This window comes from Motacilla alba, chromosome 20 (assembly GCF_015832195.1).
Source record: "Motacilla alba alba isolate MOTALB_02 chromosome 20, Motacilla_alba_V1.0_pri, whole genome shotgun sequence".
Taxonomy (NCBI): Eukaryota; Metazoa; Chordata; class Aves; order Passeriformes; family Motacillidae; genus Motacilla; species Motacilla alba.
In genome coordinates, this window is record NC_052035.1 from 9,621,654 (window position 1) to 9,649,128 (window position 27,475).

At 43.4% G+C, this 27,475-nt stretch overlaps 2 protein-coding genes across 5 annotated transcripts in view; one reads left to right on the forward strand and one right to left on the reverse strand.

The window, feature by feature from the left end:
- The window catches only part of NKAIN4 (sodium/potassium transporting ATPase interacting 4), a 49,659-nt gene extending 39,044 nt beyond the window's left edge, over positions 1–10,615 (forward strand). Inside the window, exons 5-8 of one of the 3 annotated variants that reach the window (XR_005259529.1) lie at positions 2,399–2,459; positions 5,495–5,579; positions 8,814–8,886; positions 9,331–10,615. Coding sequence is in view for 2 of the 3 variants with exons in the window: in XM_038159119.1 (XP_038015047.1) it covers positions 2,399–2,459; positions 5,495–5,579; positions 9,331–9,340 (156 nt within the window). In the remaining variant the exon portion in view is untranslated. The remainder of the gene's footprint in view (positions 1–2,398; positions 2,460–5,494; positions 5,580–8,813; positions 8,887–9,330) is intronic. The other 2 variants (XM_038159119.1, XM_038159121.1) reach the window with 2 other exon arrangements.
- A 2,572-nt stretch (positions 10,616–13,187) lies between these two features.
- Positions 13,188–26,511, reverse strand: BIRC7 (baculoviral IAP repeat containing 7). 2 transcript variants are annotated; one of them, XM_038158918.1, is made up of 8 exons: positions 26,465–26,511; positions 18,736–19,264; positions 17,662–17,761; positions 16,945–17,026; positions 16,810–16,855; positions 15,680–15,898; positions 14,751–14,816; positions 13,188–14,262 (listed from the first exon to the last, which is right to left on the reverse strand). In XM_038158918.1, the coding sequence occupies exons 2-8, from the start codon at positions 19,253–19,255 to the stop codon at positions 14,060–14,062; spliced, it is 1,236 nt and encodes a 411-aa protein (XP_038014846.1). In that variant the 5' UTR covers positions 19,256–19,264; positions 26,465–26,511; the 3' UTR covers positions 13,188–14,059. The 2 variants fall into 2 exon arrangements, with proteins under 2 accessions (XP_038014846.1, XP_038014847.1); XM_038158919.1 differs by lacking the exon at positions 15,680–15,898.
- Between the last annotated feature and the right edge of the window lie 964 nt (positions 26,512–27,475).

The window sequence follows — 27,475 nt, forward strand, 5'->3', positions numbered from 1 at the left end:
AGAGTATAATTGCAGTGAGTGGATTTAGGGCTGCCGCTTTGCATGGCTGTTGAGCCAAAGTTCCTCCTCTGAGAGATGATGGGAAATCTGGGGAGGGAGAAAACGGTCCTAGAGCTCCCTTGGAATCAGGGTGTGTATTCAGGGTGCATCTTTCCTGCCTGGATATTTGTGTGTGTGGAAATTGTGTTGTTTGACTTGATGTAAGAGGCTGGATCTTGCAACTATAAAAATGCTCGAGCAGAACAAAGGATGTGTGTGAGCACACTCTGAATTTGTTTCTTGGGTTCAAATGCCTTTATGCTGGAGATCAGAAGGCTGGTTGGACATCTCTTGGAGTGCTGGGACGTGCAGGACGCCCTCTTGTTTTTCCAAGAGCACCTGGGCCAGGTCCAGCAGCCCAGGGAGGAGCGGGAGGCTCCGGGGAGCGGCCCCGGGGCTTCAGCACCACGGCCAGAGCCCGGCCGGGAGCCCTGCGATCCTTGGGCTCGGGAAAGCTGCCCCAGCACTGCCGAGCCCGCCACTAAACCCGTCCCCAAGTGCCAAATCCACTTGTCTTTTAAATGCCTCCAGGTATGGGGACTCCACCACTGCCCTGGACAGCCTGTGCCAGGGCTGCATAACCCTTTTAATTATGAAATGTTTCCCAATATCCAATCTAAACCTCCCTTGGCTCAACTTGAGGCCATTTCCTATTTTTCTGCTTGTTTCTTGGGAGAAGAAAGCCCTTACCTGGCTACAGCCTCCTTCCAGGGAGTCACAGGGAGCATTAAGGTCCTTCCTCAGCCTGCTTTCCTCCTGAGCCCCCTCAGCCATTCCTCATCAAACTTGTGCTCCAGACCCCTCCCCAGCTTTTCTGCTCTGACCTGCCCAAAAAACTGCCACAAACTTCAGGGAAAAAACAACAACAACAAAAACAAAAACCACAAAAAAACCAAAACAACAAACCAACAAAAATCCAGGTTTTATGGTACTACAGTACAAGCCATAGGAGAGAGGAAGAATCTCTGATATCCTGTTTGTTTTTGATTTGTCTGCCTTAAACAGTGATAGTTCCATTCTGAGACAATTCTAAAATGCAGCAGGTACAATTAGATTGGCCATTGCATGTGGCCAGAGGATTTTTGTTACCCTGTAGCTCACAGGAGCTTATTCTGAAGCAGCCTTGGTTTCAGAAATGGCCAGCAGAGGAATGAGGGAGTCCCCAGAGCTGCCCTTCCTCCACTGAGGTTCTGGGATGTGCTCCCATAAGGCTCACCCAAGAGGAAATGAGTGAGCTGCCTTCTCTTTCAGATGATTATAGAGAAATCTTCAAAGGAAAAACAGGGTTTAGTGATGCTACAGAAACATTCCATTTCCTCCCAACAAGGCATGTTTTGTCAGGGAGAGCTAGAGAAGCCACAAACATTGTAAAACTCCCCAGCATAAATCTCATTATCCTGCCTTTTGTTTTTGGGTGTGATGTATTTTTCTGTCATATTAGAAATGAATGGACTCTGCTTTTCAAGCCCTCCCATGCATCATTCTGTCTCCACTTGGAGTGAGTCACTGTGTGTTACAGGCTGACTCTTGTTCCCAGGAATTGAGTTCACAGTGGAAAACAATTATGCCTCACAATAACTTTACTAATGCAGTTACTGTCAACCAAGATCTCGCTAAGTGGGGTGTTATGTAAAGATGTGAAATGAAGGATGGAGAGGATATTCGATTAACAGGAAGAAGGCAAAGCAAAATAAGACCCTGCTGCATCTGGAATGCTTATAGTAGCAGGAGTTTGTTTTTCTGTTTAGGCTGAGGAACACCTTGAAGTGAGCCTGAAGGAGGCAGCTCTGGTGCTTTAGAGCTTCTAGAAACTACCAAGTGACTAAAGATTTTGGTGTCTGAACATTTCTGCCAGTACAGCAACATTCTTATGGTTAACTAATTTTCTATCTCATCGGCATGAAAACTACTCACCTCTAATTGGTAATTTACCCCGTATGAAGGAGTGCTGAGCTGATGAGTCCTTGTCATTGAAACCCTGTCTCCTGTACATTGTTGTCTGTCCCCCAAGGCCCTCTCCTGTATCCCCATCACCTCTGACAGAGACTTAGCACAGTAGTTTCAGTTTCAACAAAGCCAACCCATGTTCTTGCCAATTATTCAAGCAGCTGAAGGTGCTACTCTGAAGGCGAGGATGGCTCTTACAAGTTTTCCTTCTGGAGCTTTGGGTGTGCTCCATCAGTGCCTTCCCTGACACCCACACCTGCCTCCCTCCCTACAGCAGATATGGCTTGGCTCCACAGTTACAGAAATGCTGCCAAGCTGAGTGTAAATAGTGCCTGTTGAAGTTGTGCCCAGTGGGTTCTGACCAGGCTCACACTGGCTGATGCTAAAATGATTTGTTCTCTCTCTTTTCCAGCTGGTGGGCTTTGTGTACGCCTGTTACGTGGTTAGTGTTTTTACAGAAGAAGAAGACAGCTGTAAGTATTTATCAACAGATCCCTTGGCAAAGGTTTTAGTAAATTTTATTTCTCTCTCAGATGTTTGTCTGTCAGGACTGGGCTGCCATCAGACTTCTTTCCATCTCTGCCTCTGTGTGTTATGGCACTAACTAACCCTCGAGGATCAGCTATTTTTACTGTGACGGTTTTTCCCCCATGTCACTCTGTGTTAGATGCTGTAATTCTGCTACACTTAGAGCACAAAAAGAGCTTGGTTTTGGCTTCTCAGCTGCACTAAGCCTTAGAGAAACTGGGCAGCTGCTTCTGTTCTCGAGCTCATGTAGCCTGAGAATAATGGCTCTGAAATATTACTGCTGCGATTAAAAGCACCTACAACAAAGCTCTCAGCCCAGGGCTCAAGTGGGAGACCTGCAGAGTCTCATGTGCCACAAGCTGAGGATGAAGCAGATCATGAGAGTTCTTGCCAAGAAGCAATCTGACCACTTAATTTAAGAGCAGAGGAAGTACTGTGTTTGAATTACGAGGAGGAAGGAGCCAGCTCCCTCGTGTCGGGTACACAAATCTCCTCAGTGACAGTCAGTCACTGTGACACCTGTCAGGGTAAAGTCCCACAGGTCTGTGGGACCTGTGCAGGTATCCCACTGCTCCTGGATTGCTTTGTCCCTCTAAAAAGCACTTTGAGAGCAATGATTTTACAAACAAAAAATGGATGCATAAAGTAAATGCGAAGTTAGATTTGTCTGGCAACGTGTTGGGTCGAGGCCAGTTTACACCAGCAAAGGATCTCATCCAAGGGGTTTGCATCCAAGTATCAATTCTTTTAAGGCATTGATTAGGTTTGTGCAAGTAGCTTTGTTATTTTAAAGAGCAGCTGGCATGGAGGAGAGCTGGAAAACAACAGCTTTGAACTGAATATTTGAAAGTACATGAAGAATGTGTTTTCATAGGAGCGAGAGGAGATGCATTACTTATCTGCCTTGTCCTCATGCTTTTTTCTTCCTTCCTTCCTGGCTGAACTCATTCTCCTGGCTTTATTGATCATTTCTTTAGAGCTTGGCAGTGCACTTAGAGAAGGTGCTACATTATAGTAATATTTTTTAAATTAGGCTATAGCTCTTGTATTAGCTAAATAGCTCCAGTTCTGAGCCCCTGCTGAATATTGTAAAGCAATAACTTGACAGAACTAATTTTTATAGTGGGGATCTGTTAGGAGAGGCAACAACATGGAAGGAAGCTTTATCTAGGAAACACAGAGCTGGTAATTTCAGGATATGTATTTTTTTCCCCACTAACAAATTCACTTTCCCTCCCAGTTTCCCAGCTTGGAGTTAAAATGCCAGCTTGAATAATTAACAATGACAAACCATCAATATTTCACACTCACAGGGGTAGATCCTTCCAGTGACCTGAATAAATTTGAGCTGCGTTTTAATTTTCTCTTCCATTTGTGGTTTCCTTTAAATGTTGCTTTGATATGCAGCATGAAGTAATTATAAGTGCAGAGGCACATTAATCAGGAAGCTCATGCTAACGTGATTTTCATGAGAAAACACAGCAGTAGGGGCCTACTAATGCTGAATTGTGGGCAAGAATATTTTAGATGTGCTAATGCAATGTATTGAATCACAAGGAACCACACTTAAGATTTATTTTTTTAAGTGTCTTGGATTTTGAGTGCCCTCATGCTTGTGTGTTCAGATGATAAGACTTGTGTTTGTTCAAGGTACTCAGTAGTTACTGAAAACTGCAGGTTTTAAAGTTTCCCAATTCAGGCATTCCACAACTGAGGTAATAAAGTTAATATCTTGGTTTTGTTTAAAATGGCTGCCCGTTTTGATTTTAGAATACTCAACCACTTTCAAAAGTGGCTGAGAAAAGGTAAAGTTTCACTGAAACTATTTGGGAATTATCCCCACAATTAACTTGGAATCTCTGTAGATTTCACCCATTTCCTGTCAGTTGTCCCAAAATTGCAGTATCAGCCTGAAGCTCTCCATCAAGATGGAATTTGGCAGAATCTGTTGTCCTTAGGTTTCTAAATATATTTTAAGAAGTTTGGGTCTTTTCACATCCAGTATATTAGGAAATACTTTTTCTATTATTTGATCAGCAAAAAAACCCTCAAACCTCTTCAGCTTAAATTTAAAATAATAGTGCCACCTTGAGGAAAGAAAAATAAACAGGCACTTAAATAGTTAATAAAACTCTCCAGTTATTTTTAAATGGCAGTTGGACAGGATGGTTTTCACACTTCCATACAAAATGTACTAACTTGGCACCAGAAAATGATCCAAACTGGGTCAGTTTTAAAGGGTTTTGCACGGCCTGCGAGGTCAGTGACAAATCACAGCACCTGACACCCTCCTGCCCTGCCTGTGCTGGCCAGCTCTGTGCTGCAGCCTTGGTCTGAAGTCCAGGGAACTGAGACAGCCCTGGCAAATTCTCCCCTGGTTACCGAGGGAATTGTCCCTTGGAGCTCTCCCCGCTGGGTTACGCTGCCCTCCGTGAGCCCTGGAGAAGGGAGGCATTGTTCCCGTTTGTGCACAATTGAAAGAAATTCGCTTGGCACAGGGGATGCAAAAAATGCCAGAGCTGGAGATAATGAGCAGTTTTCCAAAGCTGCTGTTGTCTTGCAGGAAAGACAAGTGGGGCAAGAAAATTCCCACTTCACTGTGTAACCCTCACGGGGAGGGCTGTGCTGCCAAGCTCTCTCTGGCATTCCCTCAGGAGCCGTTCCCCAGCTTCCTCCCCTCGGCTCTGCCTCTGTCTGCTCCTCTCACGTGCAGTCACAGCGTGGTGGCAATACCCAAGGAGGCTGTTCTAGAGTCTTTGGTAGCTCTGCTTTAAGTTTTGTGTTGGCTGAAATCTCCTCTTTGGCATGCTTGTCCATCCCAGGAGATCCCAGAAATCCATACCTGAAAAAAAAAAATCACTTTTCTGTTCTGTCACTAATTTTTGTGTTTATGCCATGACATTCACCAAGCCTTCCTTTCATTTCCTTTCAACTTTCTGGCCATGTTTGTTTGTTTATTTGAGTTTTGATTTTTTTTCAGTTGATTTCATTGGTGGATTTGATCCATTTCCTCTCTACCATGTCAATGAAAAACCCACCAACCTTTTGTTCAAGCAGACATACCTGTAAGTATCACCTGTGCTAAGAGACTCCATGTGCTTCTTGGTTTCATGGCAAGGGTACCACAGGTTTGGGTTTTTTCCTCCTTGTAGGTTGATTTCTCCAACAGGCTTTTCAGGCATGGAAGGAATGAACAAATGGACACCACAAGGGGTGAAGCTGCCCTTTCTCAGCTCCAAAATAATTTTAAATTCTGTTGCCTCCAAGAACTGAGCCTTCCACGTGTGGGGCAGCCCAAGAGTTCAGCTGAGAGCAGAAAGGGGAGTTGTCTACAGCAGCTTCTCTCATGCCAATAATGAATGGCCACTGTTGAATTCCCATTTCTACTCTGAGGCACAAGATCACAGTTTCACTCTGTCCACTTAAAAGCTGGTTCTTAATGAGATTCTCAAACACAAAGGCCAGTTCTGTCTGTTTAAAGCAGCAGTGAGATCTGATTTTACAGTCTTTAAATTGATCTGCAAGAGGCAGTTCAACACATGGAAGTTTTTTACAGCAGCTGCTGAGGGAGGCTGTTTTTCAGGAACAAAGTTACCAGAATCCTGCCAAAAAGAGGGATGTGAGGATGGGGAAAAGAGTGGGGCTGAGGGAAGAAAAACTTCCCTGAGGTAGAGTGGTAGATGTGCCCCTCTGATTTCATAAGGACTTACTGCCCACTTTGTCACTGCAGCACAAGATCAGGAATACAAGTAATTTCTGCATAGCCACTGAATCCCCTGTAACTTTGGGGGTTTTCTAGTGTGATTACAAGGGATGCTACAGGAGATTAAATATTGATTTCTCTCTCATTTTGTCACAGTGGGGTGGAATTTTTCGTAGTCTGCAGAAGCTGTGCAGCTCTAAGCAGCTCCCTGATTTACTAGCTGGGTGCAGCAGTGTGCTGAAGAAGCATCACATTTTTACAGTACAGGGTTTGGGCTGCTTTTTTCTTAAAATGACCAATTCTGTGAAAGAAGCTATCACTTCTAAATGAAGATTCCTGTATGGGGAGATTGTAATATGAAGAGAAGTTAGCAATGTAAAACTTTCTTCCAGGGCCTCAGTAAGAGGGGAAGCTGCTGCTCAAGTCCACAGATAATTTTGTTGTTCCTCCCTCCCTTTCTTTAGCCCATCACTTCTCTGCTGATATTTTCTGCCAGCACAAAATAATATTTCTTTCAGGCTAACAGAAGGTGAAAACAGCTGCTGAGCTGTAGATAATGTGACCCTCTATAAATTTCAGCAGCCATCAAATAGCAATTTTTGTTTATTTATTGCAGCCTGTTGCCTCTTTTCCATGTGTGTGAATGGGAGTGAGGGGAGGAAGGGGTAATTCATTCCCAGGTTATGGTGCCATGGAATGTTGCAGGCTGGGGCACTGACTGCCAGATGCTCTTGTTCTGCTGTGGAAATCATTTAGTGATAACTTGAAGGCAGGTGGTGGGGTTTTTTTATATCCTCTTCAAGAAGATGTGAAACAACAAATACATCCAACTTACTTAAAATTTAACAAGGGCTGAGGATAAGGAACATGGGGTTTCTGGTTTGAACTCCTTTTTGTTGATAGAAATGCTGAATGAAACCAAATTTATTCTACAACTGATCACTTAGAGCTGACTGCAAGCAGGAACTTTCATTTTAGGATGGCATCATCCCCTTGGCTGCAGTCAGATGCATTTTCTGGGGTGCCACACTTCTCTAACAGGATCATTTTCCTTCATTTCCTAATAGAATTATCCTATTCACTCTAGTTTTATTTATCCTTTTCTGATGAGATCCCATTCTTTCTTCCCACTGTGCCCTTTCCTGCATTTTTCTCAAGTCTCTCCTCTTCATATCTCTGACTTTATGAGTTTTTAGAGATCTGAGACTCCACAGAACAATGACATGAGCTGCTAAATTCAGTATTCAAACTGTGTGCCAATCAATTGATTTTGCCAATCAAGGCACCACACTAATTATTTAATAATAATATATTAGCACTCTTGATAGAAGACAGTGCCTGAGTTTCTCTGTCAAAGTACTTATCCAAAGAATAGTAAATCACTTCTGGAAAGACAAAGTTGCCCACCTGAGGCTAAAAGAGAGTATTTCCAGTGAGTTTTTAGGAAGGGTTGAACTCCTTGTCCTCCCTGAACTGAAGCACAAGTTCAGGTTGTGCCTGCTGGCACCACTGCCCCCCCTTGTGCTGCACAGCTCAGGACCTCAGCTCTGGGTTGCTTTTTTTCTTGTTTGTTCATTTGTAGTAACAGAATTCTCATCACTTGAGGCAAAAAAAAAGCATTTTTGCACCAATAACTGGAAGTGCTGGCCAAGCCAGCTTTGACATTTCTCACTCAAGCTGTTCTCTCCAAGCCCCTGCACTACCTGCCAAGTACCCAGAGCATCCTGAGCATTTGTCAGCCCCTCCTGCCTGCTGAATCCTTTCAGTTTCCTGACATCACTCTCCCGATTTATTTTGGAAAGCAGCACTGTGCAATCTTAATTATAAAGCAGAATAGCCTCAAAGTGTGATTTTGTACACAGGGTAGTTTTAAATCAAGAACCTGCTGGATGGCAGGAGGTGCTCTCTGTTTATTTAAAAGGTACAGGGACCAGCACTAGATCTTCCTGCCTTTTAAAACTGGGTTTGCAAGGCCAGGCAGTGAACTGCACCTTTGTGAGGCTCCAGCCCCTAAAAGTACTGCATCACTTTAGGGGCTTCAGAGCTTTAATTTGGAGTTGTGGAGCCAGATTTTATTGACTTTCCTTTCCTCAGATCCAGCAGTGGAAAGGGCCCTGTGTTAACACAGGGTGTGACTTTTATCAGATGGAAACCTCAGTATTGACAGGGCAGCAACAGGAGGTATTGGTTAATTGAGGGATCTGAGGCTCCAGTTGGCAATTGCTCACCTTAATGGTCCCTGATCAATCTTTTGTGGGCCACTGTCTGCTGGCCAGAGGCACGAAGCAGCTGTGAGCATTAAAGGGCTTGTCCCCATACAACCATCATCCCTTACTGGCCTAAAGTGGGTTCTTCAATACACCAATATGTACAAGCACACAAAGAACACCGAGTCAAATAGTCAAAGTCCAAGACTGAAACACTGGAATAAGAAGGAGGGGGAGGAAAACTCCTTCAGAATTGTTTTCCCACTTATCTTCTCCAAACTTTAACAAGCAAAATAATTTACAAGGGGAACTTAAACAGGAAAAAAATCCACTTTGTTCTGAGGGGAGAAAAAAAACACAAAACAAAACAATTCTGCTTCTCTTTCTAGGTAGACATTTTCCCAAACAAACAACATGAATTTGCAAACTCTTTTGATCATCCTGAAGCTGCATGTGTAAGAGGTGATGTTTCAGCCAAAAGCATTCACTCACCTTTACTGCTGGCTCCAAAAGTAGATCTGCTTATGCTGCTGCACCTACACAAAAAAGCACATCACTGCAATTTCAAGCAGCTCCTTTATCCTAGAGATGACCCTTAGCTTTTTAAGTTTCTAACCACACTTTATGCAGCTCCAAATGCTGAGGATACATAGATCTAACACTTGAGCCTAACTGCAGCATATTCAGGTCTGACATATCCATTGCATTCTTTCCAGGCTTGAAGACTACTTAACCACGTTACTTGTGAGCTCTCAATCCTATTCCTCACCTGTAGGACTTTTAGTCCAGAAGAGTAAAGAAAAATTTGTCCTCATTATTGCCACACCATTTCTGTCACGTAAAGAAAGCCATTGAGTACTTGCTCCACACTCACAGCCTGCCTTCCCCTTTTTTCCCCTTTTATAGGCCTGCGTAAGTGAAGAGGAGCCAGAGGATGGATGAACCTTGCACTCCACCAAAGGTGCTGCAGGAAACAGTCCCCTGGGGCCTGGATCTTTGGCAGAGGAAATGCAGGATGGTGAACTCCACTCCATTTTTTCATTCCTTGTCTTCTTTTCAAACGCAATGAATGTACATCAAAGAACGGCCACACAGTTGGTTTTTAATCCTCCAAGTGCCCTGACGAACCTTTCCTACTGCAGTCTGCTGGTCCTGGCCCAGAAATGGCACAGGCCGAAAGATCTCTGGCAGAACAAGTTCACCAAGAGCCTCTCTCAAGAGCTACAGTTGAAGTTGGAGCTGCTTCCTTGTGCCATGGATCCAGAAAGAAGGAAGCACTGCGACACACCTTGGGACATTGCATATTTTCTGTAGTTAGTTTCCTCCCCTTTTTCTGAACGGAGCCTAAATCCCCTAACACAACTTCATCTCCACCCTGCCTGTATAAAATGAGGTGGGGGCTCTTTACACTTGAGTTGCTTAGGCATTGTTGGGTTCTAAGTTATAGGTGAGAACTTTTCCCTCCTTTGTCCCCACCCAGCCAGGATCCCCTTGCTCGTTCTCTGTAGACATGGCAGTAGGCTTTGTCCTGGAGCTCAGCGTTCTGTGGCCTGACTCCTGTAATGCTGAACAGCTGAAAACTCCTGCAGCCATCAGCTCCTCACTCAGCATGCAGCTTCACCCCGTTCCAGCCAGCCCAGCCATTCTTGGAGCAGCTGTAGCTTACTCTGGGTCTGCCCAGCTACATTCAATTAACCCTGGTGTAGCTGAATCCTGCTGCAGGCCCTGGAAAAGGTCCGGTTCCTCATGGAGCAGAGGTGGGCTTGCACCTGCCTTCTGCACCTAGAGCCACACCTATTCCATGGTAACAGCCTGGTGGAAGAGTTTCATTTGTGACGGGCTTTTTGAGGGTAGGGAAAGGGCTGAAGGGGGAATGCAAGTGTAATTAAGTTGCATTAATGAGCTGCAGCAGTTGATTAAAAAGAACAGAACCAAGTCAGTTTTGTTAGCTGTGTCTCCCAGCATGTTAAGTGTCAAAAGCAGAGGAGGAGCAGTTGTCAGCCAGCCCTGGCATTTTTGGGCTGATACTTCAAGTGCTGTTGTAATTCATTATTGTCTTGCCTAATTTGTTTGGGATTACTTGGCATTTTTTGAGAAATGTTTTTCAGAAGGGTGAAGCTTGAAGCCATGCTAGGGGGAAGTGTGAGGGAAGAATTAAAAACAAAAATAAAAACATTAAGTGCTAAATCAACGACAGAATGATGCAGCTTTTTTTTTGGTCTCATTCCACAGGGCCCAGGAAGCAAAATCCTCATTTATAAACCTAAATGCATAAGCACTGAGGGAGTATTTTTTGCTTCTGTGCAACTTCTATTCCAGATACCCAAACATCCTGAATTCTGCTTGGGTGCAGCTGCAAGTAAAAATGTTGTTTTCTGTATGGTGCTTTTTTCCTTTCTTTTAGGCACCAAAACCCACAGCTTCTGACTGAGCAAAACAGACAACTAGTTTCATCCTTGTTTAATACCTCAAAGAAAAAAGCTCAACCCTGACAGCTCTGCACGACAAAAGACAAGTATCTCCCTTATTATTAACATTGTGTCACTACCAAATTAACAAATACCAGTGAAACACAAGCTGCTCTCCATTTCGAGATCCCACACAGCAGTGTGTGCACAACATTAACACTTTCTCCACCTCTCCTTTATTCACTTTCCTTATGGATCACACTCATTCCTGTCTGCCCGCCTGACATTCCCTGGAGAGGGAGAAAAACAAAAAGGAGAAGAAGAATACACATCCTCTATTCAGTGAGATTTTCCCAGGAAAGTTTCCATTTGTTTGGGGCATTTCAAATTAATCTTTCCTTTTCTCATTAAGCACTGACTTCACACATTTTGGGTTTAATATGATTTCTTTTCCTCAGAGAGAGTATTATCAATCAGATACCAGCAGTCTTTGTCTGCCTTGTTTGGGAGCAATAAAAATTCAGCACAGGTGGTGGAAAAAGGACAGTTTCAGCTCTGAAGACCTGAAACCTTTTACTGGTAGTTTCAGGAAGCAATTCCTCTAGATGGTAAGAGGAGGGAACTTTGGGAATTGAGGTCTGCGTGTTTTTAACACTACACCTCTCCAACTGCCCAAGCTCTGATGCCACTTTCACCAATTAAACCGATGAAAACCACTTGCCAAGCACTCTAAAGAGATAAAGCATCAAACTCTGCACTTAACAGCATTGCCCCTTGGCTTTAATACACACTGATAAAGATCAATGAAATAAAAGCGTGATGACTGAGTCACTTCAGAACTACCACTCAATGGCCTGTACTCATTGTAGCATAAAGCACCAATTAACAGAAGTAAAATAAACACCAAGCCCATGTTCAGGTAAGCCTATAATATGCAGTATCAATGACTGCCATTAATCATAAGAAAAAAAATGGATCTGAGAAGAGACAAAGCTACCAAGGGTCATATTCACACTTAATTATCTCCTCCGGGTTTCATTAGCAGAGCCATTCCTCCTGAGAACCCCTCTCGGGGTCTGCGAGGGCAGGGACTGCCAGTCCGTTCCACCCCACCCCATCCCATCCCCAGTGCGATCCAGGAGCAGCGGTGGGTTCCCTTATCTCCAGTTTCGGAGTGCCCTCTGTTGGGGACAGGCATCGCTGGAGATGCTTCTCAAAGAACAACGTGGGGCCTGGTTCTGAAGGGACATTTCCCTGCAGGAAAACAAAGCAGCTCCTCCCTTTCCCTGGGGTGGAAAAGCCAGTCACCATTTTCACACTGTTCAATAGGGTGAGCCCCAGAAAGAGCTGGTGCAGTTCCAGCCTCACTCAGGTGAGTTTGGGAGGAAATAACACTGTTCCAGCACTGAGCTGGTGTCTTCCTTTCTCAGATTAGCACATCTATTTAAGCTGTACATTTATGCTGTATTTATAGAGGCAAAACAAAGCCAATGATATTCTGAACCCAGACAAGACCTAATTTGGCATGGTGGTGACATTCTGGTCCCTAGGAAAGCTGCTGTCTGGCAGAGACCCAACCAATTCCTCCAAGAGCTGCAGAGTTTAAACCACTCAAGTCTTAATTTCTCTCATCTTTGCCAAGAAGTGTGCTGATATTCCCTTCTTGTGAAGGCAGGGATGAAGAGAGCTGCCCTCCCATGGGATCCACAGATAACTGACACCTTCAAGTGACTCACAGGCAAGCCCCTAAGCTGTTTAGTAACCAGAGCAGCAACCAAAGAGAAGCAGTTCCAGAACCACAAATACACTAAAAAGAGCCACCTACCAAAACTCTACAGAGTTCAGATCAGAATTATTCTGCATTTGCAGTTTCATGTAGCAGATCCTTATCCCTTCTTTTGCAGTTGAAGAGTATCTTGAGGAGCCAAATTCTCCCCTGTGAGGGTGGGGAGGGCCTGGCACAGGGTTCCCAGAGAAGCTGTGGCTGCCCCATCCCTGGAAGTGTCCAAGGCCAGGTTGGACAGGGCATGGAGCAACCTGGGACAGTGGAAGGTGTCCCTGCCCATGGCAGGGGGTCAGAATGAGATGAGTTTCAAGGTCCTTTCCAACCAAACCATTCTAAGGCTCTATGAGCCACATGCTGTTTGGTGAATCCCAAAGGACACTAAAGGATGGCAAGAACAGCTGTTTTTCTTACTCATGCCCATGTAGCACTGAAGGACAGATGTTGTTTACAACCTGATGTCACTCCAACATCTTAGGACACCACCACACCCCTCCCCCAGTAGGGAATTGTACTAGAATCAGATACTCAGACTAAATTAAATAAAGGAAAAATTTTATTCCATGAAAAAGAACAGTTTCTTTTTAAAAACTTATTTCCTTTCCCTTCACTTAACAAGGGATAGTGTGGATGAAACTTACTCTCTTTGGCTACATGACAGAATATTCCATTTTAAATAAGAATCACCAGTTTAGCCAGCAGAGATGTTCTAAAAAGGTATGTTTCCAGAGCTGTTTTCTACCAGGATAATACCCAACAGCCAGGGAAGAGCTCCATAAGAAGCTTCCAGGAGACCATCCAGTGATCCTGAGCACAGAGCCTTCCATCAGGGGAGGTCAGCTGAGAGCAGAGAGCTTGGAGAGTTAGGCCAGACTTTTCCACTTAGTTATGCAAATTTGAGTATTACTGAAACATTTCATCAGTTGTTGGAAAAAAAAAAGGGGAGAAAAAGGTAGATTGTCCCTCCCCCACAACACATTGTTGCTGAGTATTCTAGTCCCAATGGAATGCATTTTGTACAAAAAATACTCCCATTTTCAATCAAACTTCCTGAAGGAATCCCTAAGAGAATCATCTCTAGACAACTGCTAAGTAAATGAGAAAAAAAACAGAGTCTGCTGAAAACAGTCTTTGATTTCAACACAGAGCAAAGATTCACTTGAGAACACAAAAATGTCGAGAAGGAGAATCTCAGTCAATAAAAGCCTCATTTTGGAGGAAGAAAGAACCCAGCAGAGTTTTCCTGGAGCAGTCCTAAAGCAGGAGCAGATCAAACCAGCAGTTCTTCCTAGAAACACTGTGCATGGGAGACACGTTCAGTGAGTTTTTACACTTCTGCCAAGCCACCCTGCAAATAAGAGTGCTCCAGCAAACTATTTACTTATTTTGTCCCTCTGCTGAGTTACCAGTGAGTTGTATGGACTTATCTTTCCCCTTGGGTGCATCAGGACATGAAGGCTCTCACACTGCCCCGGATGACAGCTCTGCAGATGGGACACAGCCTCAAATTGAGGGCACATTCTTCACAAGCTACCAGGTGGCCACAGGGAACAAACACAACAGACACATCTTTGTCCATGCACACTTTGCACATCCTCTCCTCTTGCAGGCGGCGGAGCTGTTCTTCTGTGCTCAGCTGAGACCCATCTTGAGCAAAAAAAGAAAAAAAACCAAAAGCCCCAACTGTTAGTGTTTTGTCATAGCTCCAGAGTGCCAGTTGTGACAGCTTAGGGAGTCACACTGCAACTTGCCCATTGTTTCGTTCAGAGACTGTGAAGATGGCAAAAGTACCTCTCAGGCAAGTTTTATTTCAGCTGCAGCTATTGTAGACTGGTTTATCTGCACAAGATTCAGCTTATCTACACTCACTGGACTGAGCAGGGACACAGATCAACAGCATTTACTGTGGTACATGAATTATCCCCATAAACTGGATTTTTTTTTGTAACAGCTGCTTCACAGGGGCACTCCAATCTCTGAAAAAGGGTTCCTGTGCTCAGGTACCACTCAAACTAGCAATCAGTCCCCTTCAAAATTTAAAAAATGAGTCAGTATAATGACTACTGATACTGTTATTCTATAACACCTCCCAATTATGATTAAACTCAATTCCCCACACTGCCATCCCAGAGCACCTGATTCCTTTTGCTGCACTGATCGCATTTCTTGTCTTGATGTTCCAGTCTCTCTCTGAACAGCACCTGTACAACCATAAAAGAAGATGGTATTCAATGCTACCTCCTTTATCCCTCTCCTGACAGTGCTGTGTGAAAAGAAGAAATACCCTGGACCTCAGAAGCATTTGGTTAAAAATTTCTTATCTCAGCCTGGCATTGCTGATGTTCTCCGTGGTGCTTCTATTTAAGGTCACCTCCTTGCCAAGGCTTGTCTGTCCACATGACATTCTCTCCACAAAGGTGGTTTATCTATTACATCAGCTGGACATTCCAGCTCCTGTGCTACTATTTAATCAAAATTTCAGTTTTGTGGAATTTTTTCCATGTTAGCTACAGAAGTGGCAGACCATGATGTGGGGGCAGGAGCTTTGGAACTGCACCTTCAAGTAAACTTCACTTGGCAGAGAGACTTCACAAAACAGAAGTTAAGGAAAATATATATTATCTAGACAAGAACTATGGCCATTTCTAAACAGGCTATTGATTCCAGTTTTAAATAGGCTTGGAGTGATTATCCATCCTAGGAGCTTGCTTCAGACAATTGCCTCTGCCTGGATTAGCTGTGAATTTGTGCACGAGCCTCCACATCATGGAGCTGCCAGTTACTGCAGGTCTGAGGGCAGCAGGAAACACCAAGGATATCCCCACCACAGCCCAGTGCAGGTAGATACAGCCACTGACATCCCAGCAACCACAGCTTCTCCAGGTTTCTCTAAATCAGAGCCTCATTGCTCAGGCTCCCAAGGAAAGGCAGGCTTGGGGACATTACCCCCCAATTCCAGCCTGGGCAGAGTGAAGGCAGACCCTCAGGACACTCCCAGCAGTGCTCCAGGTGCAGTGAGGAAGAGGTTAAACACCCCCCCAGCCCAGAGGTGAGTCAGGCCTACCTCTCCTCCCTCCTGCACTGCTGCTGGCCCCCCAGCCTGACTGCAGCAGGTCTGAAATCAGCTCAGACTCACACAGGTAGAAAGTCCCAGTCAGCACAAATTTATTCTCTACCAGGTTTGCCACCCAGGTGGGGTCAAAGCCCATCTGCAGGACATTCTGCACTATGAGACTCTGATCCTCAGAAGGATGAGCCAGCAAGTTCCAGTCCCTCAGAGGATCTGTAAAGCAGTGAACAGGTACTTTACCAAAAAGGCAGAGCTTTGAGAAAAAATGGGCCATTCCTTGAAGGTGTTCTACATAAAATGGCATTAATATACCCTAGAAGGCTCCTCAAGCTCTCCATTTAGCTAGATTAACTTCCACATTTATTTTTTTACTTCAAATCATAATTCATAAGGAAGTTAATCAAAGCCATTTTCATAAGAGCCCAGACTCTTATTTTGGATGGTTTATTTCCCTTTATCAGTGAACAGTCTCCTGTGTTTGGCATCAGTCCAGAATCCTTATCTCTGTTTTCACATCCCACAACAAAGCCTCAGAACTGCTTTCATGAGCATCAAGTGGAACATCCCAACTGAAGCCTCTCCTACCTCAACCATTCATCAGTAACAACAGAAGTAGGAAATTCAGCTGGCAGTCTCTTCAAAGGCTCAAGTCTTGCTTAAGCTTCTGGGAGCCAAACTTCACCTACTTACATTTCTGGGAGCAACTGATAAACGGGAATAAGTCCCAGGAACAACATTGTCATGAACATCTAGACCCTCTACTGTTCTCTGGTTTCTTATCAAGCATGTTTAAAGTGTTGTAGTGAAGGGCTTTACAGACAGACATCAACAGCAAGAGCATCAAAAGCCAAAGGTAAGTTAGGGAAGCACTCACAATTCACATGATTGTCCAGACTAGCTAAGTGTCTCTGGCCTTTGACTAAGAGGTCTCACAAGAGCAAATAATTTTGTTTCCTGTGCTAGAGACCATTTCCTAAAACCAAAGTGAAACAGCTTCTGTTTCATATAAAAACACCTCACAAGCACCATGTCTACAGAGGGCAGAGCAGCTGAGGTGGGCTGGTGGAACTCAGACCACACCATGTTCACCAGAAGATAAAACACCACAGAATTACAGCACTGACCTTGGGAGGGAGAGGAGTCTTGCTCAGTCTGATCCCAGGAATGTCTCTGAAAATGACACAAAAAGAGAAGCAGATGTTCAAGACTGCCCCATCTACCAAACCTAACCCACTACACACAAAATGTTCATGACTCACAGGAGCCAGCAGGGTGCCAGAAAAGGTTGTCTGAATGCTGTTAACAAATTCTCTCCCCTTTGAGTGCAGTAAAAATTCACACCTAGGAGCAGAAAAGTTAAAATACATTAGTACAGGCTCCCCCAAGTGCAAGTAGCAGTTTGAAATGTAGAAGCAAAGGGTGTTATGGGCAATGAGCAAACCTCCATATATCCATTAAAGACAGGGTATCCATTATATATATCCATCCTCTAAATATCCAATAAAGACAGGGTATTAGGTGTTTCATCTGCCCACCTCTTGCACAAAGGCTGACAGTAAGAGGATCATGATCCCTCCCCCTTAATTCAATCTTCATTTTGGCCCAAGATGAGCTCAGTTGTAACATGCTTTAGAGTAGACCACAGGAACTGTGATGAGAGAGCAGTTCACAGGAAAGAAACAAGAACTGCTGCAGAAACCCAAGGCTTACAGTACATTTCTTCTCATACCTCAAAATAGGAGTAATGAAAGCTCTTCTTTGGTGCCAAAGAAAGTTATTTTAATTGAACTCTTAGATGGTGAACTCTAGGTCAAATTAGAGAATCTCAGGTCTGAACTGTGCCATTCCACCTGAGCCTGAACATTTTATTTTGCTTTAAGGTGAGAGGATATAAACATTTCTATCCTATGAAAGAAAGTATCAGTGTGAAATGCATGACCTATTTTTTTGGCACTTGTTAACCAAGACTGACTTACTCTGGGTACCATTTGGCATGTTCCCTCCAAGGATCATCTCCAAAGGACCAGCTCCTCACGCCTCCATCACAGTAAAAACACCTCACTACATCTCCTCGTCCTGAAAGGGAGAGCAAGAGATTATTTGATACCTGAGACACCACATGCCCTACACTAACCCTGGGTGAGACTCAGCACAAAACACAGGCTTTGGACAGAAGAGAGGAACACATGACAATTTACTGACACAGTGCACATTGTACAGGGGCAGGAACTCAGACTGGGCTCCCAGAGCTGGCTGAGAGGATTCCAGAAGGGGATCACAAGCTAACAGGCAGCATCCATGGGAGCAGCTAAGCTCCCATGCACAACCCCCCAGCCTGCCTTTGGAGCAGAGCTGTGATTAGTTACGCCTGTGAACACACTTTGCTCACTAACCACAATCTGCCACAGTGCAAATATTTCCTCTGGTTGGTCAATTCAGAGAGGAGCATTTCTTCAAACCTGTTACCTAACCAGCAAAGCATTCTCAAAAGGAAAGAATAACATTATATTAATATTCACATGCATGTGTTTGCAATAAATATTGCAAATTTTCCGCAACAAAAAAAAAGTATCTGATTTCTGTCTTTCAAATTAAGAGTCCTTAGAGGAACAAGCCACAGCCTGAGGGGCTGACTCCATACAGCTGTCACTCAGGTTTGGGGTTTTGAGAAGAGGCTTCAGCGCAAGACACATCCTATCCAAAACATGACACACCAAGCAAGCTCCTCAAGTCCTTTTAAAAATGCAAGGAATAAATACACTCCATGGATCTCAAAGCACAGATTTTCTGTCTGTAAAACATCTGTTTAAAATACATCACCTTTTCCTCTCCTGCTGGCAAGGAGGTATTTACTAGTACCCTCAGTACCCAAACAGGAGTTAAACGTTGAAACAAATTCTGCACAAGCAGCAAGAGGAACAGCAGAGGCAGAAGGAAGGATGTGGTTTTTAACTACAATACATGTGCACACAGGTATTTGTAAAAGCAACAGTGAAACTTTCAAAAGTTAACTCGAATTAGAGTTAAGGATGTTTCCCCAGAGTACCTACCTGTGTAAAAGAACCCTGCTCTAGCCAGTTGCTCTGGATGCATGTTGGAATTTTGTGGCCAGTTCTCAAATGTAGACAGTCGCATCTCCTCTGTCACCATCTCGGGGTACTCCGGCTCGTTGGGCAGGGCTGTCTCCTCACTGACTATCCCCTGCAAGACACTCAGGAACTGCCCATCCACAGTGTCAAAGATCTCCTGCAGGGACAGCATCTCCTGGTTCCCAACATTCTCACCACGGATGTATTTACAGGAAGGGAAGAAATGCACGTGCTCTATTAAGGGGCAATCCCCAGGTCTCCAGTCCTTAAGGACACCACCACAGCAGAAACACTGCACTTCATCCCCGGGGCCCACGTAGAAAAATCCAGCATCCACCAGGTCCCGGGCAGACACAGGGGCAGTGCGGGGCCACTGCTGGAAAGTCCTGAGCCTCCTGGCCACGCTCCTCATGCTGGAATTGAAGAGGTGGCCTCGAGCAGCCCTGGGCTCCGGCGGCGCTGCTGGTGCTGCATCCCCCATGGCCGCGCTCTGCAAGAGAGGATGGGAGAGCCCGGAGCAGTCAGCTGCATTCCCAGCCCCAGGCAGCACTCACCCCATGTTATTATTCCCCGTTCCAGAAAGCTCCTGCTCGCAATAAAGCCCAGCTTGTTTGGGAATGGCAGCCCAGTCACAGATCTGGTGTTTCTGTGCTTTGCTGGGGAGCTTTTGCTGAGCCTTCACTGGTGTCTGACAGGAAGAGTCCAGTGCTTTCCAAGGCCCTCTGCCAATTCACAGGAAAGATGGAACAGAGAGGGGAGGGCAAAACCTGCGCTGCCTCCCAGGCTGAACCAAGCCAGCATTTGGCATCTGATCTGCAAGATAAATCCCCAGCCATTTTGCTAAGCCTTTAAACTAGCATGGAAAAGGCTCTGCTTTTTATTCCCTAAACCAGGCGTGTCATAACAAAACAGAAAACAGCCACACCCAAACCAATAATGTCTCAATCTCCCATTTACAGCCAAACATCACACAAAACATCACATTTCTCATGTTGTTATTGCCATGATTATTAAGCAGTGATTATCTAGAAATAGCTCTATAAAAGAGAACTTTTCCAAGCCATGGCCTAAAATAATTAGGAACAGTTTCTATGAAGTGGTGTCCTTAAATCAAGGATTTTCTAGTTTTTGTCATATTCTGCCTGTGCTACTTCTGTGCAAGAGGAAGAGTGAAATTAAAGAAGTTACCTAGTGCTTGATTCTCCAAGCTCTCACCCTGCTTTAAGGTAACAGCCCTTCCCTGGGTGATTGAGCTGAACTGCAACTCAGCCACTGCTTCCAACACTTTCACAAGGCCCTATAGTGACACAACTGAGGACTAGGAACAATTTAATTCCTTTGGGGAGAAGTCCCTACGCAATGTGACTAAGTGAAAGGTGCAATCCACCCCTTTTTTTAAATTAAGGGCCCTCCAAACCCCTTCCCAACTCAATAGGTGAGTTCAACTCAAGGAAGTGCAATTTCTTATTTACTGGTTATCAGGGCTAAGCATTATTAGAGCACTGACCCCAAGACATCACATCACAGGAAAAGAAAATATAAATACACACTTTTAAAAGGTACAATTTTTTGAGGCTGGTACAGCACATTAAAATAATAGATAACAGCAGTGCACAGTAAAATACAAACAAGTGGAGACCATACAGCAGCTACTCTGCAGCAAACACCATCACAGAGACTCTGAGGAGGCTTAGAAAACACTCAGGCCTGAAGCATCTCTGAAGAACTGTTCCTCTTAATTAAGGGCTGCAGCACATTTAGGGAGGAAAAAAAGCTTACAGGTCATTTTAGTCATGAAACTCACAGCTGTCCTCCATAGGTATTACACTTTTAGTGAGATTTCAAAAGCAGAATCAAACTTACTCAACCACACACCTCTCATAATAAAAGGCAGCAAGGAAGAGAAAGTTCATTAGCAACCAGAATTCCCCTCTATAATGACAGGGACAGAAACCAGGGCTGGAAGAAAAGGCTCTAAAAGTCTCTTTCAGAAACTGTGCTTTATTTAATACAATAAAGAAGCTACTCAAGAACTATGTCACTGGTGTAAGGAGTAGTCCACAGAGAGAGCAAGCTCTGAGGCCATTAGTCACTGATGCCCAGCAGAATCTGCAAGCCAAGCAGACTGAGGAGAGGCAGATTGTTTGCCTTCACAGCAGATTTTGCTCCCAGAACACAGAAGCTTGTTCATCAGGCACAGCTCCACAAGCAGGGCTGCTCTCATCTTGAGCCTTAACAAAGCAAAAGCTATAACTCTTAAGCCACAACAAATTTTGGGTTGCACAGAGATGACAGCCAGGATATTTTAGCCTTCCTCCCCCTAGAAAGCATTTAAGAGCAAGCTTCACAGATTTTGCTTTGTGTTTTCACAAATAAAATTATTTCTTCCACAAAAGACTTTTTTTTAATAAGAGGCGCAACATAGGAGAACAAATATATACACCTTTTGCTTATTAAGAGGCCCATTATGGTTTACCTGCATATTCATATACTGTGCAGAAGATACATTAACTCTGCTAATGAGACTCCCCAAACCAAATTAAAATTTTAAATAGCTACAACACCACTAAAAACCAATATTCTACCAAAACCCACTACTTACATAGGAATACAAAGCCAAAATAACATTACAGCTCATACCAACAACCAGCACAATAAAAATATTCCTTAAAAAAAAACCCCAACTTTACCTGAAACATGTTAACTAAACCCCAGAAAGCTTCCATAATTTACAACTCTCTCAATATCACAAGCTTCACACAAAAATCTTCTCCCCTCAGATGTCTCTCCCAAAGCAGAAACACAACCAAGGAATAAGTGAGGCCACCTGCCTCAGAGGCCACTTATAATGCTCAGTTGCCCCCAATTGGTTGGGATGGGCTGAAGTTCTCTATTGGCTAATGAGTCCAAATTTCATCTTAATAAAAAGGAGTCACAAGGCAAAGGTATAATGTTAAGCTTAAATTTTCTCCAGAAAATACCAGATCTTGTTAAAACCTAGTCTAGCGCCAGGTGTGACATCCTGCCTCCTATGATTTAATGGCTGTCACATCCCTATTTTGCTGTGACTCTATTAACAGTATTTCTGCATCTTTTCCAGCTTGTTTTCACATGTTTTGCACCTTAAGTTTCTTAAGAAAATATACTGTAAAATTAGCAGATAAATAGCAACAGGAATTTTCTCCAGACAGCTTGGACAGATTCAATTGCCTTTACTTTGGGAATCAAGTCTTTTTCTACAATTGCATCTTTACAACTTGAAATCCTCCTATTCCATTGCCTTCATGTGGTCACAATTCCACAAAATGGAGGATTTTAATAATAGTTTTGAAAGGTGCAATTACTTGAAAATGTGTTTTCCTTTAACGCTGCCTGAGAAGATGCATAAAGCTTCTTCTAAACTCAAGACAAAATATCAGTTCTCAGTGTAAACATAAGAACATGGGTGGCTTCTGTTTCTCAGAAATCATAAATTAGCATTTTTCTTTTGATAAAAAGATCCAGAGCCTTTTTTTTTACAGGCAAGCCCATACAATCATTCTCATTAAAAAGAAGTGTTGGGTTTTTTGCTAATTAAATACTCGTTAATGAAAGCCCCTGAGCAGTAGAGGGCAGTGCTTTTATATGACATTTACAGAATGCTGTAACAAGAGAATGTGCTGGGGAGGTTTGTCCTCAGTGGATTTCTCTGTAATAAAATACACATAAAGATAATTGCACATTATCTTCCACTCCATGGGTCCTGTCCTTTCTAAGTCTACGCTGATTTTTGAAAAATGCATCCTAAAAATCCAAGGGACAGAGTTAACAAAATCCCTCCTGCAGAGGCTGTTTGGGGTCTGCTGATGGGTTCTAGCAAATCACCTGCTAATCAATAAGAGTGATTGATAATTCTGAATTTTACAAGCATTTTACAAGCAATGACCTCATTTTCTACTGCTTATAACCACCTGGCTTCTCCAAGGCGTGCACAATTCCACCTGTTTTTGGGGAAGCCCCAGCCTGATTGTTAAAGAGAAAAAAGCTGTATAAATCCCAGAGGAGCTCAAAAACAGCTTCTAAGTTAATGGAGACATTGGTCTGTTTCTGGCAGTGGTTCTTTGGTTTAGGTTTTTTTCTTGCACACATAACATTCTTCCATCATAAAAACTTCAGGGCAGGTCTAAGATTGATTATCTGTGGGGATACACTCATGTGGTTTTGGGGGGAACATTTCACCTACAGAGGAGAGCTGAGAGGGACCAGTGAGAGACTGTAGCAGAAGAGGATGAAACGACTCCAAGTGTGGTGCTGGGAGCAAGTAAAAACAAGTCACCATGTTATAAATGATAGGGTTTTATTTTAGCACATCAAAATTTGGAAAGCAAATACCATATTCGGTAATCTGTTGTACGCAACTTATACTAATTTTTTTAGCAAGTCATACATTTTCAGTTTCTTGTCAGAGCATTAAGATGTCCTACTGAACTTCTGAATGCTTCTTAAAATGAGGAGTGTCATGAGTTAGTGATGAACAAATGTGGGAATCAGTAAACATCAATCAGGAGTCCAGGACAGATCAGTGATAATGATCAACACTGCCATCACTAGACAGTGATTGGAAACACTTGATGAAGAAAGTAATATAAACATAATTAATCAAAAATCTGCTTGCTATTATCAGCCTGATTCGGAAGGAAAACAATCAATAAATACAAGGGCCAGAGTATATCTGGAGACAGCATAATGAAGAGCTTGAAAGCACTGAAGTGACTGGAACCCCTGGAAAAACTCCAGCACAATTCAGCACCTCCACCCTCGAGGTGCTGCACATCTGTAAGGGGCTGAAGCTGTTCTGTGTGGCTCAGCTCGAGGTAGACGATTTCATCAATAGCGGTAGTGCTTTCATCAATAAATAAGGAGTTTACTGAGGAAAGAGGCTTTTATAACAGGAGGAAAAAAAGGTATCAGTTGGCAAAGGTGAAGAAATGCAGAGGCTGGAACACAAAAGGAGACACCATAGCTTGCTACAGCAGTGATGTGTAAAGGGACTGGGTATCGAGCAAATTTATGGCATCATTCCCATTCCCACTTGCTCAGATGCTAGCCCCTATTAAGATGTGGATCCATTTTTCAGAATAAACCATTCAGACCCTGTGATGTAACTGCTTTGCAGCCTGAAGCAGAGTAGACAAAATCCTTATACCTGAAGCCCTAGACACAGATGACTGCTGCTGTTCCTCCATTTAGGGCCTCTCTTTTCCTCTTCTGGCTGCCTCTTCCCTGCATGTTGTGCTCCTGCTGGTCTGCTCCTGCAGAGCAGCGCCTGCACTGCTGCTCTCTGGGGAGCTCCTGCCACAGGAACACCCGGGAAGAGCCCATCTGCTCAGCTGCCTCACAGGGCAGCCCTGAGGGACCAAAGCACAGTGCTGGTGCTGACACACAGCTCCACAGCATCCCTACAACAAATCCACTGCGGACAGGAAACAGGGTCCAACTCAGTGAACAGTGACAAAGCACACTGAAAAGTGACTGGTCACCCCTGGGACAAACACAGAGCCATTTCCTCAGGGCAGGGCAAAGCTCAGAAGCCTCACTTTGCTGTTTCATGCAGCTCCAGTTTTTCTTTTCCCATAACAAGTTCTGCTGTACATCTATAGTGATCTTCTCTGCCTATCAACAGCTTCCTCGCTGCACTTCCCTCACTTCCCACTATTTTAATAATAACAAAAAAAAAAAAGAACACATTAATAAATGGTTTGTTTCTCCATACATTAATAATTTTTCATTCAGGAAGCCTGGAAAATGTTGCTATGAAGTAAATCATGGAATCCCAGAATGGTTTGGGTTGGAAGAGACCTTAAAGTTCATCTCATTGCAACCCCTGCCATGGGCAGGGACACCTTCCACTGTCCCAGGCTGCTCCAATCCCCATCCAACCTGGCCTTGGACACCTGCAGGGATGAGGCAGCCACAGCTTCTCTGAGCACCCTGTGCCAGGGCCTCAGCACCATCTGAGTAAAGAACTTCTTCCTAATATCAAACCTAAACCTCTCCTCTTTTAGTTTAAAGCCATTCTCCCTTATCCTATCACTGCATGCTCTTGTAAGAAGTACACATTCTATATATAGAGACTGCTGGAATGAATGCAGAGGTGAGTAACAAAAACCTGTTTTGTGATTTCCTAGGAATTCAAATCTTTTCATCTCCTGCCCTAATTCTTTCCCCTGGCCCCCACTACTGTGGCATTTGATTACCTAAAAACTTTAGGCATTGTAATAGCTAGGAATAGCTAAATGTAGCTTGCAACGTGATTCATGAAAGTGCTTCAAATCAAATCCTATTAATATCCCAGCCCACAGAACAGAACACAGTACATATGAAAAGGAAAATCTGCAAAGCACAGCAGATACTCAAAAAATCAGTAGAGGAACTGGCTTTAAAATCTTAAAAACTTCATGGTTTCAGTGTCCAGCCTATTATTAAAAATATTTCTGCTATTGAAGAGTGGGTTGAACACTGTTCACTTATTTTTCAAAGGAAAATGTTTGTAGAAAATAGCTTCTCTTTTATTTTTCTAAATGTCTTTGGGAGCTGAAAAATGTGAGTTTCTTTTTCAAGGGTCATTTTTTCTCTTCATTCAGTCATCTAGCACTTCTTGCCTTTGCTGGTGAACCCAATAATCATGAGGGGGAAAAAAAAAGAAATTAGGAGCAACCCCAAACCCCATCCATTATTTGTTGCCTCTTATTGTTTCCCATAACATTCTGAATACTTGAAAAAAATCTGTAAAAATTCACTGCTGCTGCAAATTGAATGAACTATTTTCAGTTCTCAGCAGATCAACAATCCAGTGATCCAAAAAGCATGCAGAGTGCTTAGAGGCCTGAGCAGCAGCACAGGGATTGGGAATAAAAATGAAAATTTTTAATTTTAAATTAAATACGTAGGAGAAAACTGTAGGGCTAAGTACCTTCCCACAGTGAGTATGGAAAATATAAATTATATCCCCTTGCTTTTTTCCTTCCTAAGTAGCACCTGGTAGGTTTCCCAAAGATGAATTGCACCTCTTCCTCTCCCTCTGACTGACTTTGATAATTTCCCAATTCCTTCTGGTTCTGACATGGAGGAGCTTCACATCTGGGCTCTATTCCCTTTACCTCCTCCAAGGCAGGAGGTAGCGGAGCAGAAGACCTGGAGCCTCAGTAAAATGAGTGGCATTGAAACTCCAAATTATTCACATATAAAACTAACAGATCCTCAGAAGAGATTCTTATCCACTTGTGGCCACAGTTCCACCATTCAGCCATTAAATTACCTGTAAAGAAGGATTTGTCAGGCTTTGTTGTGATTCTAATGGAGCTCATCCTACTTTATAATTGGCAGAAAATCAGCCATCAAGAATCACAGAACATCTGATTTTCCAATTAAATCCTCTTATAGTTTGGACTTTGTTTTTATCGCAGAGAATGTGCCTGGCTGCCTGAATATTGCTTGGGCAACAGGCAGAAAGATCTATTCTTGAGCTATTCACACTACAATCATCTGCTTTTCTCCTTGCAAATTGGCTTGGAATGAGTTTATTTTGTCCCTGTATCAATAATCAATAGCAAGACTGAAAGACGAGGAAGAAAGACAACAGAGCAACCTGCAGTCACTGCAAAGAGCTGAAGAGAAAAATGCACAACAAAATAACCAAAGACAGACCGACCTTACAATTTCATGGAAACCCCAGACAGCAGCAAGAAGGAGTTCCCAATGATGAAGATCAAGAGAGAGACAGGGGAGAATCCCTGTGCTCAGTCATTGCTCTGATGAGCTCCTTGCCACAGCTTTCCAAGGAATTTGTCTTGCAGGGAACAGCATGTGCGATGCTGATGTCAGATGGGATCTGTTCACAGGCCACACTCTCTGCATATGATTTCCCTCCTCATGTTTTCACAAACAATGTGTCAGTGACATGAGAAACAGGAGAGGAGAACAGATACAATTTCTCTGTGTGTCTGCTTTCGTTTTTCACCCTAAAATGATGGAAGTGAATGCTGGATCCTTGGTTTGGGAACATTCTGCAGGGGTGTAGGGTGCAGAAGGGAGATTATCCCATTATGGCAATATTTGATTTTCTTCCATACTGATAACAGAGAGGGCTGCAAAAAATTCCTGTAAAACCTGAATTAAAAACAAATAATAAAAACACTGACAAAAATATGCTGCAGCTTACACATGAACTCTTCTGAGATTTCAGAAAGTGTTAGCAAAGGAAGAAAAAGATAGGTACAACTTTTTCTTAAACTAGAAGAAGACATTTCATTCAAGTAAGACAGAACCAAACCCCATGTTTTCCCCGGGTTACAGTGTTAAATTCCAAGAGTATCCTAAGTTATGTAATACATATAAAAATATGAATATTGCCTTATCCATATCCTTCAACTAAGACTTTCAATCTTACTGTTTTTATTTCTAAAAGACTATGCACTTCTCAGTGGATAGACAAGATCATTCTTAGCATTACCAGGAAGAAAAAAAAAAGTCAGATTTTCCAAATGCATCAGAAAAAAATATTCCCACAAAGACCTAGATGTGCACATTCACGTACAGATGTGCCTTTGGGTGTAACCTAACAGGTACAGCCTAAGAGCCCCCTGTGTGTTGGGATGCTGAAGCAGAGAGCTCTAACATCCTGCCCACATGCTCTCCTGGCGAGGATGATTCACAGTCACAT

What these genes read in the sequence shown, in the direction of transcription:
- BIRC7 (XM_038158918.1), bottom strand. Translation starts at nt 19,255, where the DNA reads ATGGGGGATGCAGCACCAGCAGCGCCGCCGGAGCCCAGGGCTGCTCGA. An exon ending in CAGTGCAGGAGGGAGGAGAG is followed by an intron (nt 14,817 to 15,679) that starts GTAGGCCTGACT and finishes ATGGTTGTACAG; the next exon opens with GTGCTGTTCAGAGAGAGACT. An exon ending in AGTGCAGCAAAAGGAATCAG is followed by an intron (nt 14,263 to 14,750) that starts GTGCTCTGGGAT and finishes TTTTTGCTCAAG; the next exon opens with ATGGGTCTCAGCTGAGCACA.